General features: G+C 53.0%; 1 protein-coding gene across 11 annotated transcripts in view; it reads left to right on the top strand.

The window, feature by feature from the left end:
* Positions 1–661: 661 nt before the first annotated feature.
* KCNQ2 (potassium voltage-gated channel subfamily Q member 2) overlaps positions 662–15,890 on the top strand; it is a 71,159-nt gene continuing 55,930 nt past the window's right edge. For all 11 annotated transcript variants that reach the window (XM_040575830.1, XM_040575828.1, XM_040575837.1 and 8 more), the window contains exon 1: positions 662–1,039. In XM_040575830.1, the coding sequence (XP_040431764.1) occupies positions 744–1,039 (296 nt within the window). In that variant the 5' untranslated portion in view covers positions 662–743. The remainder of the gene's footprint in view (positions 1,040–15,890) is intronic.

Below are 15,890 nucleotides of genomic sequence, written 5' to 3'. Positions count from 1 at the left end.
CAGGAGGAAGTATTCCTTAGGGCAGGAGCAAGCCATGCTGTATAGGGGAAAATATTAATGTTGGACCATAACTACTGGGGTGTCTCGGAGCTGATTTGGGTCAGCGCACTCAGAGATGGATGTGCTACAGTGGGAGCTTGGTCCTCTGTCTGGCCTGGTGGCCACATCAAGGTGGAGTTGGCTCCCCCCTGTGAGCCTGGGACCAGGTCAGAGCTCTCCCAGCTCTCCTTGTGGCAAGGGAACAAAACCTCACAGGCTGTTGCCCAGCCCTTTTCGTGGGGCCTTCCAGAAGGAACACACCTGCGGTAATTTTTTTCTGGGGGGGAGAGGCAGAGTTCGGCTTGGGGGAGTGATGCGGGGGCAGGGGAAGATGCCAGACCGTGTTTTTAAAGGAAGTCAGATCCTGATTTCTTGAGACGATGCCAGAGCTTGCTTTTGTGGGGGAGACCAGAATCTGCTTTTTTATTCTTCCTTCTTTCTTTTTTTTTTCTTTGAGGGCGGGGACCTCCAGATCCCGATCCGGGTGGGGGGGTGGCTCTGGATGCCGCCCCCCATGCGGACGAGGGATGCTGAGGGTTAAGGGGGCGGGGGAGCGGGCGGGGCGCGGCGGAGCCGATCGCATCCCGTTCCCTTCCTGCGGCTTCGCCTGCGCCGGGCGCCGAGAGCAGCGGCGGGGGAGCGCGGGTGGAGCCCCCGGGGGAGCCCCCGCGGAGCGCCCCCCCGGCCCCCGGGCGGTCGCCACCATGGTGCAGAAATCCCGCAACGGAGGCGTTTACCCGGGGCCCGCCGCCGAGAAGAAGCTCAAGGTGGGCTTCGTGGGCTTGGATCCCGGAGCTCCGGACTCCAGCCGGGACGGGGCGCTCCTCATCGCCGGCTCCGAGAGCACCAAGCGGGGCAGCATCCTCAGCAAGCCCCGCTCCGGGGTGTCGGGGAGCGGCAAGCCCCCAAAAAGGAATGCCTTTTACCGCAAGCTGCAGAATTTCCTCTACAACGTGCTGGAGAGACCGCGGGGCTGGGCTTTCATTTACCACGCATACGTGTGAGTAAGAAAGAGGGTGGGGGGCAGCCCCCCCCCCCCCCCCCCGACCCCAAAACTGCCCTTGCGGCCAACCCCCATCCTATTAAATGCGTGGGGAAAGGGGGGATGCTGCGGAGCGGGTGCAGGGAAAGGGGGGGATGCTCGTTGGGGAGCCTGGGGGGTGCGAGAGGCTGAGACCCCCCCCCCCCCCCCCCCCCGGGAGCTGCTGCATCCACGGCCGGTGCCTGGGCTCGGGTATGCAGAGCCTGGGGAAGGGATGTGTGGGGTGCTGGGCGGGGGGGGGGGGCGATGCAAAAGGATGGGGAGAAGCTGTCCCTGCATTGCTGGGGGGTGGCTCTGCCGGGGAGATGCAATGCCCCGGCCCCGGCCCCCCCCCCCCCCCCCGGCCGCTCCCGCTTGCGGGGGAAGGGGCTGCTCATGCGGTCGGTGCAGGGGGGCTGGAGCAGCGGGAGTGATGGGTAGGGATTGCTCCTCCGTCTTGCTTGAAATCACCATAGCAATGCTGCGAGCAGAGGAACAAAAAGCTCTGCTCAGGCACTGTCTCTCCTTCCCTTCCCCCCCCGCCCCCCCCCCCCCCCCCAGCTCCTTCTCCTCCAGCCCCATCTTTGCTGGGTGGCTGCGAAGGGGTCGGGGCCAGGGGTGGTTTTGCAGCCCTGCACCGGGTCCTGGGGGTGTTTCTTGTCCCCCCCGCACCCCGTGGGAAGGAGCAGGATTGGAGATGTGTCTAGAAGGAAATGCTAATCAGTGTCTGGGGCTTCCTGAGCTGGGAGATGGAGCGGTAAACAAAGGAGCAGTCCCAGGGTGCCCGTTTCCCCTCTGCCTCCCTGTTTTTAGCCAGAAATGACCACGTTTGCCCTCATCGCTTGGCGGAGAAATGCCCAGCTCTGAAGGCAATGCTGCAGAAGGAAGGCAAATGACTTCCCGTTGTTTAGAGGATTGCAAAGGGAGGGTCAAGATAAATCGCTGTGTTACTGCAACTCCCTTCCCTCTGGGACTTTCCATGGTCCCACCAGGCTCTTCTGCGGGCCTGGGCTCGGGCACAGTGCAGGTTTGGGCGCTCAGTGTCCCCTTGGTGCTGATGGCTTTTCTGTTTGCGTGCTTTTCAACGTGGCTAGGGCCTCTGTCAGCCCCAGCAAGAGGATTTTTGGGGCCTTTTGTTATTTTTCTCTCCCTCCTTTTGCTGTTAATGCTATTCTCGGGTAAGGTGCTGGGATGCGCTTTTTGGTCCTCAGCCATTTTGTGCGTTGAGGCCTCCGGGGGAGGTGTTGGTGGGACCACTCGGGGTGGTGAAATGCTGGCTGGGTGCAGGGGGGAGCTTGGTACTGCACTGCAGCGGGCTGGGGTGCTGTCAGCGAGCTCGTCCTCCTGGGAAATGGGAGAGGAGGAGAGGGAGCCTCTGCGGAGCTCCGCTGTGGCTGTGCTGGGCGCAAAGTCTGGCACCAAGAGTCCTGAGCATCCTCCACGCGCTCAGGGCCATGCTCTGGAGTTGTAGGTGCTTTGTGTCGCAAAATCCTCCCTAATCTGAGCTGAGCATTCACACGGTGAGCTGGGCGCTTGCCTGCGTGTGCCCCGAGGATGGGGGATGTGTATAACATTTACCATATGCTGTTAAATACAGGTGAAAGCCCAGCCTGGGGACGCTGGGGCCACAAAAACAGCAGTGGAAGGGGCGGGAAGCCAAATGGCAGGCAGCAGGGGTAACCCCAGCTGTGAGAGCTCTGCAAGCATCTTTGGCTTCTTCAGGTGCTGCCTTAACTCCTGACCCACATTGCTCTCTGCAGTGCCGTTTGCTTGGGCAGACAGCAATCCTCATGGGGCAGGGGCATCCCCCCCCAAAAAAAACCCTTCTGCCAGGGCTCGCCTTCCACTGGAGCCCCCGTTTCCAGCACAATCGCAGGCTGCCAGGCTGGGGTGCCCCTTGGCTCTCCCCATGGAGCCGCATCCCTCCGCAGCCCCAGCAGCTGCATCTTCTCCTGGGCTCGTGACTCCACTCGTACCCGCTGTGCCACCACGTGGAGCCCTGCCCTCTGGTTAGAAACTGCTGGTCTGGGATGCGCTGGGAGCCGGGCTGCCTCCCTGGCTCACCTTGGGGCAGATGCTCCAGCAGCTGGGCAATATAAATGCTCCAAAACCATCCCCTGACCCCCGTGCGTGCACCCGCTGGGAAATGGAGGCTGGGCCCAGGGCTGAGGTGGTAACCGCACCGAGGTCTGTGAAGCATCGTTGATGCAATTAATTTTTTAGTGTGTCGGGATGTTATGTGGATTCCGGTCTTCTGAACTTTACGTATGATGAGGTTAGCCTTGGCAGTTTACTAATATGTTATTTAAAGAGCTGGAGGATATGATAAACATCATCCAAAGTCACCAGGATAAAGCCCAGCATAACTTTATCCCCTTGTGCTGCCTGGATGAGCCTGGAACCACCCGTGCAAGCTTTGTGTGTGTTTGAATGGGGCTGGCAGGGGGGTTTCTGCACCTAAAAGTCTGTAACCCAGAGAGGACAGACAAAAAGCCTAGTGGCTGCTTATTCACAGACATGGGAGAGCGAAGGGACTGGCTCAAGGTCATGAAGTTTGTGTGGAGAGCTGGACTCCCCCTGGTGTCCCCACGGCCTGATGCTGTGTCCTACCCACATGGCCAGGTCTCGCTGTCCCCTCCTGCCCCAGACCCCATTTTGTGCCACAGCCTTGACCACAGAAGCTCCTTTATCCTCTATTTTCCATGCTGCAGGCATGTGAGCGCTGATGGAGGCTGCGGGTGGGGAGCCCCATCCTGCCCCTAACTCAGCCCCACCACGAGTGACCCCATCCACCAGCATCCCCATTTCCCTGCTCCTGGGGCTTCCATGTACAAAGGTTTAGGAAATATCTCCAAGAGGAATGAGTTTATGCACTGCCTTGGGATCCAGTGCTGTATTCTAGCTCAAATCCAACTGATTTCTTTTCCTTCTCTCCTTTCTGTTGTTGTCGTTCCTTCCCCTTTGCACCATTTCATGGGACATTCAGTGCAGTTCCCACCCCTCCAGCCCCAAACTCATTAACTCGGTCTCATCTCAGATGCTGCCTCCGTGAAGGCGCTATTACCTGGGAGCAGAAGCACTATCTTATATTTCTGTATTGTGATTCATTTTTATACTTAGCTCTTCCCACACTGACACAACTGGGTGACCTGCCCATGGTACATGTATTTGTATACAAATTATATATATGCGAATATAATGTTTTGCGCAGCCCTATGAATGTCTGAGCCTGATGGGTTCCATTTTTGAGTGTGGCTGGAAATGGCAAAGCAGACTCCAGCTCTTGGAGGTCCGGGCCTTTCCTGTATCTCTCAGCTTTTATATATATATATATTTATTTTTTTTTGGCAGAGCCTTAGTGCTGCAGCATGTGGCCTCATTCTGCTCAAGGTTGAGCTGAAACTTGAAAAGTTGAGCCCTGTCTAAATGTCAGGCTAGGCTTTTTGAGGGATGCAGCAGCACTTAGGTCTTGCGGTAGTTCTCTGCACAGGGAGGCATTTTGCTTGTAAAAATTGTTCAGTTTTACTTCTCTTGATAACGCTAAATTTTTTTTCTAGTCCTCTTACTTTGGTTATCGTAGTCTGTCCCATGCTCAGTGGTGCTGAGTCTGAAGGGCTGTCATGCTTGAGTGATTTTTGTCCCTGCCTTTTTTTTGTCACTTAAAGCTGTATACCCAGAGCAAATGTGGCTCTTGCATTTCCTACTTTGAATTTACAACCTTTGTCTTTTAACTGTGTATAAAAATTGTTTGGGTGCATTTTTTTATCTGCATACCATGCACCGTACATTCAGTTAATTAAGCAAGTGCATGGACTTAAGTTATTATAAGGAAGAATGTTTCCTCCCTGTCTAATTCTATTAAAATTTCCTTGTGCCATCCCCATTCTGATTGTTCTTCCCTTTTAACCCAGCCAGAAGCCACCTCTGTCTCCAGGAAGTCTCCCCTCTGCACTGCCCGCATCCTGGCACGGCTCGCGGTGGCAGCAGCTATGGCAGCGCTGGGAGGACGGAGTGTTGGTGCAATTGCTTCCCCAAAGGTCTGGGGTTTCTTGGTGCAGAGGTGGCTTCTTTTGTGGCCCCTTCCAGGAGCTAACGTGGTTATTTCATGCAGATCCTTTCTCAGATAATGCTGCCTGGCTTGGGTTTTCAGGCAGCTCACGTGTTTTGTTTTTTTTCACACCGCTTCATTTTTTGTACTTGTTTTATGGGATTGACTAATTAGGAGTAAATTTAGTTTGACTATCTCATTTATCCATCCCCAATTTGAAGATTGTTTCCTACTAGCAAGTCCACACTCAGGGGTTTTGCTGGCAGGTATGGAGCCCCCAAACCCAGCCCATCCACTGGTGGTAGGCAGGGACCTTCTGGGTCCCCCTCCCCACATCCTAGTGTGCGTGGGATGAAGATGCCAGTGTTAAATCTCCTGTTTGTGCTGAGTTTAATGGACCTGCTGGGCTTTGGCCTCTGATGCCCTCATCCATGCAATTTGTCCCCTCTGGAGCTGTGTGGTCCTGGGGACTAGGAGACCTCTGCGCCGCGATGCCTCACGAACTCCTCTCCAGCTGCTTAGTCAGAGCTTGGTGGGAGCAACCTGATTTCACTCGCTTTAACATGTCACGTTCCAGCCGTCACGTTCACCCCACACTGACATTATGGAAACGAAAAACAAGCCGATCCCCCAGGTGACCTCCTTTCTGTGCTATATCACGCCTCAACCAGATGAGTCTGTTTGTTGTTAGAAGGAATAACCCCAAAAGAAGCCCCAAATCCTCAACTAAAGGGAAGATGGGTGTTGCGTAAACAAAAATGCAGTTTGTGAAGATCAGATTTCCTTTTTTTTTTTTTTGCATTGAAGCAGATGGTGGGGACATAGTGGGGTGATACCCTGCAATTTGTTTGGGGCAGGGGGAGAAGGACAGAGGGTTTGCCCATCAGTGAGGCATTAATGGGGCTTCCCAGCATAAAATGCATAGAATTTTGGTATTTGGCATTTAGGATTTAAGCAACAAATACTTAGCCCCACTTAATCCTTGTTAAGGTAGCCCAGACTTTTAGCTGGGGACAGAAGAGGGATAGATTCCTCTTTAAATTTGTGGTGCCAGTCCCTTTTCCTGATATGTAACCTCCTGTAGAGTAGACGCAGGAGAGCAGAGAAAGATGGGGAGTGATTCCTACAAAGGATTAAGCTTTGTTTATGGCATGTTTTTGTGCAAACATAAGCCAGTCCCTGTTTGTGTGAAATGTCCCCTGTGCATCAGAGAGACGAGTTCTTCAGCGTTGAGCAGGATAAGCCCCTTCTTTCCATGAAGTTTACATTGCTACAGGACAATGCAACGGCTTTTAGGCCCCAAATGGTCAAAAAGGAATTAATTACACTTCAAAATGTAATTATTGTGGTGGTCTTAAATTAGTTAAATGCACCTGAATGAGTGCATTTAGAGGGAGGCTGTATTGCAAGGCGGTTTGAGTGGCGAGCACAGGAGAGCAAAGCCAGGTCATGCAGGAGGGTGCTGGGCACGGCTGGTCCTTCACACCATATGCTTAAACTGATGTCTGCTCTGACATCCTGTAGCAAAAGATGGCCCTGCTGCCGCCGCAGGAGCAGGTATTTAAATTGGTTCCTTGGTGGATGTGCCCAGCCACCCAGGCTGAAGGACAAACGTTGTTTTTCCCCCACAAAGAACAGGCTGCGCAGCACCATCCGCTCGCGGAGGCTCCGGGTGCCCTCAGCTTCCCACACGGTTCTCCCAGCCGTGTTCTGGGCAGGCTGTGAGGGCAGCGGCCTATGGCACACAGGCTGAAGGTGTTTGGGGAGGTCGCTGCATCTATTCTGAAGCACTGCGTTAATCACAGCGCTGTCTGTTGGAGTATCCTGAGCAGAAGTCACTGGCTGGGATGCTGAGAGCTGCTTTATTGCAGCCTCTGGGTTTCTTGAGTGTCTAACCACCACTAAGCGAGGGAAACTGGAGCATTCCTCCATCTATCCGATCTGTCTTCATATCACTCTGGCCTCTGATGTGCTTTTTAAAAGTGTATGAATCCCTGGTGTTGGTAAACATCCATCCTGTGACTTCTTTTGCCTGACAGCCAACCCACCCAAAGGGTGACTTTTGTGATGTGTGGGGGTTGGAAGATCTGTGACACCTTCTCACCTCTCCCTCCCTGCTGTAGGGGGATGACTTAAAGCTGCATCAGGGTCACTGGGGCTGCTGGGTGCAGCACCCTCAGCTTTGCCAGCCCAGTGACTGAGCAACCTATTGATTTGTTTTAGTGCCTACATTGCCCAGAGATTATGGGTGGAGTTGTCTATTTGGTGATGTTCGGGTGTCTCCAGGATGGAATATTATGTTCTGGGTTCCTTGCGGGACATCTCATTCCGTAGGAACCTCAGTGCAGATCTAAAGCGGGCACATCTGCCTTCTGGAGATGCCCATTTCTATTTTTTGAAGACAGAGGGAATCTAAGTTCCCTTGTATACGCTGGGTGGGATGAGTCCAGACCACAAGACGAGAAGACAGAGCCTGGCATCAGTTTGCAAACCAAAAACTGGAGTGGGCTGGGGCAGCACTGAGCATTTCCCACCTCCTGCCACAGCCAGTAGGATCTGTGATGTTCAGAGCCAGAACTATGCTGTGGACATCCCAACAGGAAAAGGTGAAGGTGAGAGATGGGTCTGATCCACACCGAAATGGGATGACCAGCATCTGAGACCCACATCTGGCCAGCAACTATTGAGAAGTGGATTTGAGAAAGGAGCCTTTACAGCAAACCCCAGTCAACTTGTGGACCTGCAACCCAAGACCCGGAGGAAATCAGATGATAACTGAGCCTTATTAATACCAATTGTAGTTCCTAAGCAGGTTGTGTTCAGGCTCTCAGAGGAGAGTGCCCAGTGGGATGGTCAGTGTTCATTCAGGCACTCTCCTTTCTGAATGTGTCCCCAGGAGGGTGGGACAGGGCCAGGCTCCAGCTGGAGATGCCATCCATCCATTGTGGCTGGCCTCGTTAGGGCAAGGCTGGAGGAGGTTTTGCCTTCGGACAGTCTTTCCCAGGGATTCACAGCTGCTGCATTTGTAAGCAAGCCCTGATGTGCCTGGAAGCCCTGCCTTCTGGTGCGTAGCTCTGCCAGCCCGGGGAGGTGACAGCGATGAAGCAAAATTCGGCTGAGGCGATCGCTGAGCTGCTGTCGCACGCCGCAATGGATGAGCGCAGCAGGACAGGAGATCCTAATGCAGCTGCCACAGATACGCTGTCACTCTCTGTGAAGTTATTGTGGTGCCCAGGGGAAAAGAAAAAATCCTGACTCAAAGGTGACTCACGTACACCTCTCCTCCGTCTCCTGTGGGAATGCAGTAGCTTGTGTCTGGGCACCTGCTGGGTGTGTTTGTTACAACTCCTGTTTGATATGCTTGGGGAACTAATAAGCAGTGCAGAAGAAAAAGGAAAACTTCAGTCAAATAACAGTTAAAGTGAATACCGGGTGGAAAACAATACTCTATTAATATTATAGCAGTGTGCGAGCAGCCCTAATGGAAATGAAGTCTACGAGCCTCTGTTCTGTATATCAGGCCAAAAAGAGCCAGTCCCTGCCGTAACAGCTTACTGTATTGAACAGAAGAGAGGTGAAAGTTGTGAAGCAGTTGCAGGGGGACCACTGGCAAGTGGTAGCTTTGCTCCAGTCATCTTTTTAATGCTGTTTACCTGGCCTCTTATTTGCTTTTGAATTAGTGGGTTGGCTTCTATTCTTGCTCCTTGGGTTTGCAAAAGAAATCAGGGGTTGGCTTTGGCCTAGGGCAAAACGTTCAAAGCATGGCCAGCCTGTGGTAGGGGGAAATGCAATAGATTCAGGAGCTCAGCAGAGTTAACTTAGTCTGGGAGGAGGCAAGCATCTTCCCTGGGAGGTGCTCCCCCGCTGCGGGGCAGTTGGCTGCTTGCTGTGATCTTGCTGTTCATTACGAATGCAGCGTGCGGAGGGCTGTGAGCTGGGCTTATTGGCTTTCTCGCTGTTGGGTGTTATATGTGGCAGCGAAATGACAGCGCTGGGAGGCTTTCTGCCGCATGTTTATGGGCTTTCACGCAACTCGGAGTCTCAGAGTGGCCGTTAATTGAGTTTATGCTTGCTCGGAGGTTCGTTACCTGGTCTGAGGAACATAATAAGGGATGTAAGAGCCTTCTGTCTTTCACTCAAGAGGAGAGCAAAGGAGTTAAATATAAATACCTCTGTTATAGCTGGACAAATGGAGTGAGGCTACGTTGCCTGCTGCCACTCCAAGCCACATGGTGAAGCCTGAATGTTTCCAGAAGAGGCAGTGAAAACCAAAACCTGTCCCCAGTGCTGAGGACCACTCCTTGCTCTTGAAGCAGGTTAGCTGCATGGAGACCTCAGGCTGGTGTGGCCACTGCTTCGGTGTTGGCCTTTGGTTTAATTCCGTGGCCGTTCGTCCTTCCTCTTGTTGAATGTCTGGAAAGGCTGGAAATGCCATGTGTTGTCCAGTAACCCCCTTGCTGGGCCTTCCTCCAAGTTTCCTGAGGCTTATTAGCACTGATTTGTGCTTTAAGGACTGGTGAGATTCCTGAGTCATCTCCTTAGGCAGGGAGCTATTTATTTCAGTGTGTGTGTTACACTCCATGGGAGTGGGTGTCTCTCTTCCGCTTTTGGATCCTGCCCTGACTCTATATAAAGACTCCGAGCTTGAATGAGCAGCAAAACCAACCCTAAAGCTGGCTCCATGGCTTGGAAGATGCCTGCTGCTGACCCCTTTTTCCCTGGCTGAAGGAGCATGGCCGTTTGGAGCATGGGTAGGAGTTTTTATGGGATGTTTGTCTATCTTGGGGTCTCTAGGACAGCTTGTAGGGACACAGAGCACAGTGTGCTGGTGTCCTGGAGCAGTTTTTGCTCTGCAATATCTCCTAACCAAGGGGGAAGCATGGTCTGTACCTCCTTTTCTCCCCTGAGGTTGATTTGCTGATGCTTTTGGGTTTTTGATTGGTGTGTTTCTCTTATTTAGCAGAGGTGAGACATTTCCGAGTGGCTGTAATTTTCGGTTGGTGTTACAGCAGAGACTGGAGGTGCCATGGGCAAATGCAGACGGGCTCCTCTGAGACACTGACAGCAGGAGCTGCCAGGCTTGGAGGAATTTCACTGTGTCATTTCTCCTGGGATGGAGAAACGTCTCCCTTTTCAGACACATCCTGTGCTTGCTCAGTGGCCTCGCAGACAGCTGCCTTGTGTATGAATTTGGGGTACAAGGACAGCCCCTTGCCAGACAGCTCCCCAGGGAGCTGCAAAGAAGCCAGTCTCTGTACGGAGGAAGGGCTAATGGCAGCGTTTGTCCAAAGCTGACTTCACACCCAATTAAACATCACCCTGAGCCAGAGGGACAGCTCCTCATGTCGTCACGTCTTGAACTAAATTGCTGGCACTTCATGAGGGCTCTGTCTCCATAGCCAGAGGGACCAGAGCATTTAATCTGTATCGGCGCTGAAGCAGCTTTGTTAATGTCACCTCGTGGTCTGATCCTCGTGGCTCCTGGGCGCGCATCGCTGTGGTCTGTTTCTTGCTTATGGCTATTCCTGTAAGGAAGGGAAGAGACTTGGAGAAAAAAGAGGTCGGGAAACTCTCTCTGTGATTTGTCAGACACGACGTGCAGCCATATAGAATTTTGCACTGAATTGTTCTTGCTTTTCACGTTTTCCCCTCCAACACGTAGACGTTTTTAATGCAATTCTTATTTATCTTCTCTCTTAATATACCAGATAATGAGGGGTAGGGAGAATTCCCACACTGACCTTCTGTTCCTGCTGTTGTTTTTTCTCTTCTGCACCAGAAATCGGATATAATTTGAAACCTCCTCTGAGCTGCCCCTCCAGGCCCTGAGCGATGAACGTTCGTGGGAGGTGGGAGCATCTCGAGTTGTACTGGGTGGCCCAGGGTGAGCTGCTGGGGCTCAGTCTGTGAATCAGATCTCCCCTCTGAGCCAGGAGGAAGAAAACACTAAATGCAGATCTGAGACGTGGTTTTAGGCCAGTGATGGCTTAATCTGCCTCGGTATGGGAGGAATGATTTGAGGAGTGACTATATGGCAAGGTAATGAATGTGCCCGAATAGGTCGGGTGAAAATGAGCTGCCTTCTTACCCGTCCTTGCTCTTTTGGCCCTTCTCCCCACCGGAGCAGCTGCTATTAAAAATACCCCAGGGAAATTCATTAAGCTAATGGATTGCCAGCCCCTGCTCGTGGCTGAGGATGCCCGTCCTCCCCGCAGCCACATCCCTGCGTGATGGGAGTTGGGAAGAGTGGCTGGAGCCGAGCCCAAGACTGCGCCATGTTCCCAGCCCTGCCAGCACCCCGAGGCCCAGGGGAACAAAACCTGGGGCAGGCAGCGAGGTGCCGGCTCGGTGCAGACCTGGTGGGGTGGCTCAGTTATTGTTCACTTGCTGAAAGCGCAGCAGAAATTAAACAAAAGTTAATTAAACCTATTTTTTTTCCCTCCTGCTTCCTCTTGCCGTTTCTAGGGAAGACCGAAAAAATGCGCTAAAGAGGAAGCGAAGCTCTGAGCGTCCTCTCACGAATGCAGAATATGGCCCCCATGGGACTGCAGGGAAAGGCCCTGTAATTACGGGGAAGGTCCTGCGAGGCTGGGTTACACAACCAGGACGGAGAGCTGCTGCTGCTCCGGCTCAGCAGCAGGCTGGTGATGCTGTAACTCAAAGTACTACCTGGCTATTATCCATTCAGTGCTTTTTATCGCTGCTGGTGTCCTCAGCGTGCGGTGCAGACCACTCGCGAGGCACCGAGCCAAGGAGGCAAGAAGGAGCGTGCGGGGACTGTGGAAGGGTCGTTCGATATTTACGGTGACAATTCCCAGGCAGCTCCAGCACATCTCGGAGCTGGCTGGCGGTCGTGCTATGAGGCCACTGAGTGAAGGTGACTCCTTCCTGGCTCGGGCAGGAGCAGAGGATGCTCTGATGGAGCGGTCGTGCTGCGGTGGCAGCTCACGGGCTCCGCACCGGCTGCTGCTGCTGGGTTAGCAGCCAAGTGAGCGGCTGGGAAGGGGATGTAGCGTTGTAGCAAGTGCCCAGAGATGTCATACGGGGGCAACGTGCACCTCGGCGTGGTTTTGGGCATGCCCTGGTGTCACACGCTGCGGGACGTTGCTCCTGCCTTTGAGCTGCTGTGTGTGATGCTGTTGTTGGCTCTGCTCCGTGCAAGCCCCGGTTACTGTTGTGTGCTGTGCAGTGTCTTTGTGCCAAGCTTTATTCCACTCCAGGAGGATTTATTAGTCACTGCTGGCCATGGTTGTGTCTCGAGTTACACATGGGCTTAAACACAGCAGTGCCCCTGTGTCATGGGGGGAATCATTATCCCCCTTTTCCAGCCTGGGAGCTGAGGTGTGGAGGAATTCAGCAGCACAGGGTCCCTGCGGCATCATCCAGTATCCCCAGCTACCCCAGCCTCTCCCTCCTCCAGCAGCAATAAGCGTTTCCCACCCAGACAAGGAGACTTCAGTGTGTATCCTTGTCCCGTCAGGCCTTCCTTGGCTTTGAATTATTAAATAATGTCTCTGTTCTGCATCATAAAGGTTGTTAGAACACAGCTACTTATCAGAATAGAAAATAGTCATTTTCCCTACTTTAGGAGTTGACTTCATCTGCTTGTGGGATTTACAATAAATGCAAGTGTTTTATTTTTTAATTAAAAAACAAACACGCAGAGAGGCTGAGTTTGGAAGTAGATACGTAGAAGTGTTTTCCAAAAGGATATGCAGTTTTGTGTCCTGGTATCCACATAGTTGGTATCCTTTATCTTCTGACTAACCCAACATCACAGGCAATTGCATTAGCATAAATGGGCTGGAGAGCATTTGCTGCTGTGAATTCCATGATGCTGGACCACAGGTTGCCCTCTGCACTCCGGAGGTGCCCCTTCCCAACCTCCCCATCCTGGGCAGTGACCATACATGCAGCATAAAGCCCCAAGGAGGTACAGAGGCAGTCGTAGACCCAAGCTTGGTGACGGGTTCCTCGGGTTTCTGGTTAATTCTGAGAGCCCTGCCTGCGGGTTGCTGCTGTTCCCGAGGTCAGATTTTGCCTGCTCCTTGTAAGAAGTTGGGTGGTATCTGCTGCTTCGTCAGAGGCTGGATTTGGGCAGCAGTAGCCCGGGCTGTGGCCCTGCTGTTGGTTTTTCTCTTGCTTTAGCAATGCCCTGCCCCATTGCAGGGCACGTCCTCACCTGGCCGGGCACCGTCTGTGCCATGCACCTACAGCATCCCTGAGCAGCGCTGCTTTGTATCACCCAGGCAATCTCCTAAAATTCCCAGGGAATAAATGACGGGACCTCCCTTTAGAGTGAGCTGGATGTTGGAAATAGGGTCATGCTGCTGCCAGGCTGGGGCTGATTCCCTCTGAGCGGGTGGGAGAGGCCCTGTGCCCTGCTCCCACCCAGAACCGAGCTGCCACAGCTCTCCTGGGAGCAGCGGTCTGATGCGGTGCCTGGGGACTCAGAGCGTGCCTGAGAAAAGCGGGTTAAAAGCAGGTTTTCTCAAGCCTTTGCCTGCCATTTTAAATGGGAAGGATGTTTCCCTGGCAACGAGATGGATGCTTCCCAGCAGAGCATATGGCTTCCATCGACTTTGATTTACCGGCGTGTTGAAATGGCAGCGAGATCATCCCTCCTCAGCTTTCACGTGTCCCTGCGACTTGTGAGCTTTCAAAGACCATGGGTCCGGTCCCTGTGGTGCTGGACTTGCTTCCAACCCATCCTGGGGTGGGAACTGGCAGGATTCCCCATTGGGCTGGGTATGGGGACCTTGGCAAGGAGGGACCAGAGCATCACCCGGAGCAGGGTGGGCAGGAAAACCTCCTGTCCCTGCTGCCTTTCACTGGCTGAGCAGTTCCTCCTACTCGGGGACTATAACCTGCAGTCCTCTCTTCCTATTCCCCTCCCTATTTTAAATCATTTTTAGATTTTTCCACCTTTCACCACACAATCATCTGCCTCCAGCAGCTTGCTATTTATTGTTGTGTTTACTGGCACCGGGAAATAAGGAGAGGGAACAAAACCTCTCCTTTGCTGGGCAAGGAGCTGGGGGCTCTGCGGCTTCGCCGAGCTCGTGCATCCTCCTCCTCGCTGCCGCCCAGCGGAGAGGAAGGCTCTGCTTTGGCGAACACGATGAAATTTGGCCAACATGGCCAAATGTTAGGTGGGAACGGAGGGAAGCAGCCAGACAGGGCGGTCACATGAGGCTCCTTGCCTTAGGAACTAGGACGAAAATAGCGAGAGCGCCCGGTTCGCGTGGCGGGGTGGTGCTGGGGCCGCTGCTGGCACACGGCTGCTCCTGCCCAGCCTGTTCATGGCTGTGGGCCTGGGAGGGGCGGCCCTAAATGGTGCTGGTCTGTGAGCATCTGCACTGCAGGGAATGGGGGAAGATGTTCAACATCCTCCTTTCTCCTGCTGATGCTACGCAGGGTTTTGGGGAATCCCTCGTGCTGAACTTGGGTGCGCTGCACACGCAAATCCCGCGGCCTTGTACAACTTCCCTGGGGGTGTGGAGGGCTGAAGGCACACAAAAGAGCGGAGTTGTTCCATTTTACTGGCAGCTGTGTGTTAAGGAAGAGGGGAATTAAGGCCTTTCTGCCTGCTGCCCTGCAAAACCTCGGGAAATCTGGCTGCAGCCCCGGGAAGCTGCTCGGTGCTGTAGTGCAGAGATGGATGGAGAAGGGCTGCGAGGGGCTGCAGCTCCTGGGGGACCCAGAGCAGTTGTGTTAGCAGAGAAGTTACACAGGGCTTGGCAAGCAGTTGCTGTGATGCTCTCCCCTCCCTCCATCCCTGAGGTGTAACTGCCTGTTCCAGCAACTTTTTAGGGCTAAAGAGCACTGCCCTTGTAAGCCTGAGCCCTCTGGAGCTCTGGGTTTGTTTGATGGATGTGAAAGGCGCCGAGGGCTGTATCCTGCCACCTCTGCCATGGAGAAGCACGCTGTCCTGCTGATGTGGGGAAGCGACATGGACCCAGAACTCCCGAACTGGCCACTGTCCTTTTACTTTTTCCTCTTATTGGACTTTGAGGGGCTTTAATTCTGCTGGCTGTAAAAGTAGCGCAAAGTCAGAGATGGGAGAAGAAAGCTCAAGATGCTCAGAAAGACACAGCTTGTCCTTCGCAGGCAGGGAACCTCAGGCTCAGCTGAATAGCTGATTCTGGGACAGACCTTTGAAAAACTGGCTACTATTCCTGTCTGCAGCAGGAACCAGCCCTGCACATTTTGAGACAATCTTCCTATCTGCAATTAGACCAGAGCCTATTTTTGTATATCCCATTCCCTTGAGGAATGTTTAGATGAGATGCAGCATTACATTTTGCAGGGACATCTTGCTTTTAACCCAATTTGAGAGCACAGTTAAGTCAGGTCAAGTGACTTGCCCAGGTCAGCAAGAGGATTTTTTTTATGCCTGCATGCTCAAACCATGCAGTGTAGCCCTTGGCTTTTTTTTTTTTCTCGAGGTAGTGCAGAATAGCAGGGCTTTGCTTTGTAAAAGCAGAGATAACTTAATCGTCGTACACAGATAAAGGTCACGTTCGGAAGGCTTGTGTTCCTGTACTCACTGCTAATAATTTCACAGAGGTAGGGAGGAAGCAGAGACTCTTTTCGGGGAATACCCTGTGGAACAAAACATAGGCAGTGCTCAGATTTCAATCTGAATAATACCGGTATTGCATGAGACAGCAACTTTCCCTTGCATTAAAATCAATGAACATGCTCTGAGTAAATGCCTGCGTGGTCGTTTTCAGAATTACTAAAATCTCCAATACTTCATACCGTTAATTTGCCTCCTAA

The sequence above is a fragment of the Cygnus olor genome, chromosome 16 (genome assembly GCF_009769625.2).
Source record: "Cygnus olor isolate bCygOlo1 chromosome 16, bCygOlo1.pri.v2, whole genome shotgun sequence".
In the NCBI taxonomy this organism is placed as follows: Eukaryota; Metazoa; Chordata; class Aves; order Anseriformes; family Anatidae; genus Cygnus; species Cygnus olor.
The sequence above is the reverse complement of the archived record's forward strand: the minus strand, read 5'-3'. Positions and strand labels throughout refer to the sequence as shown.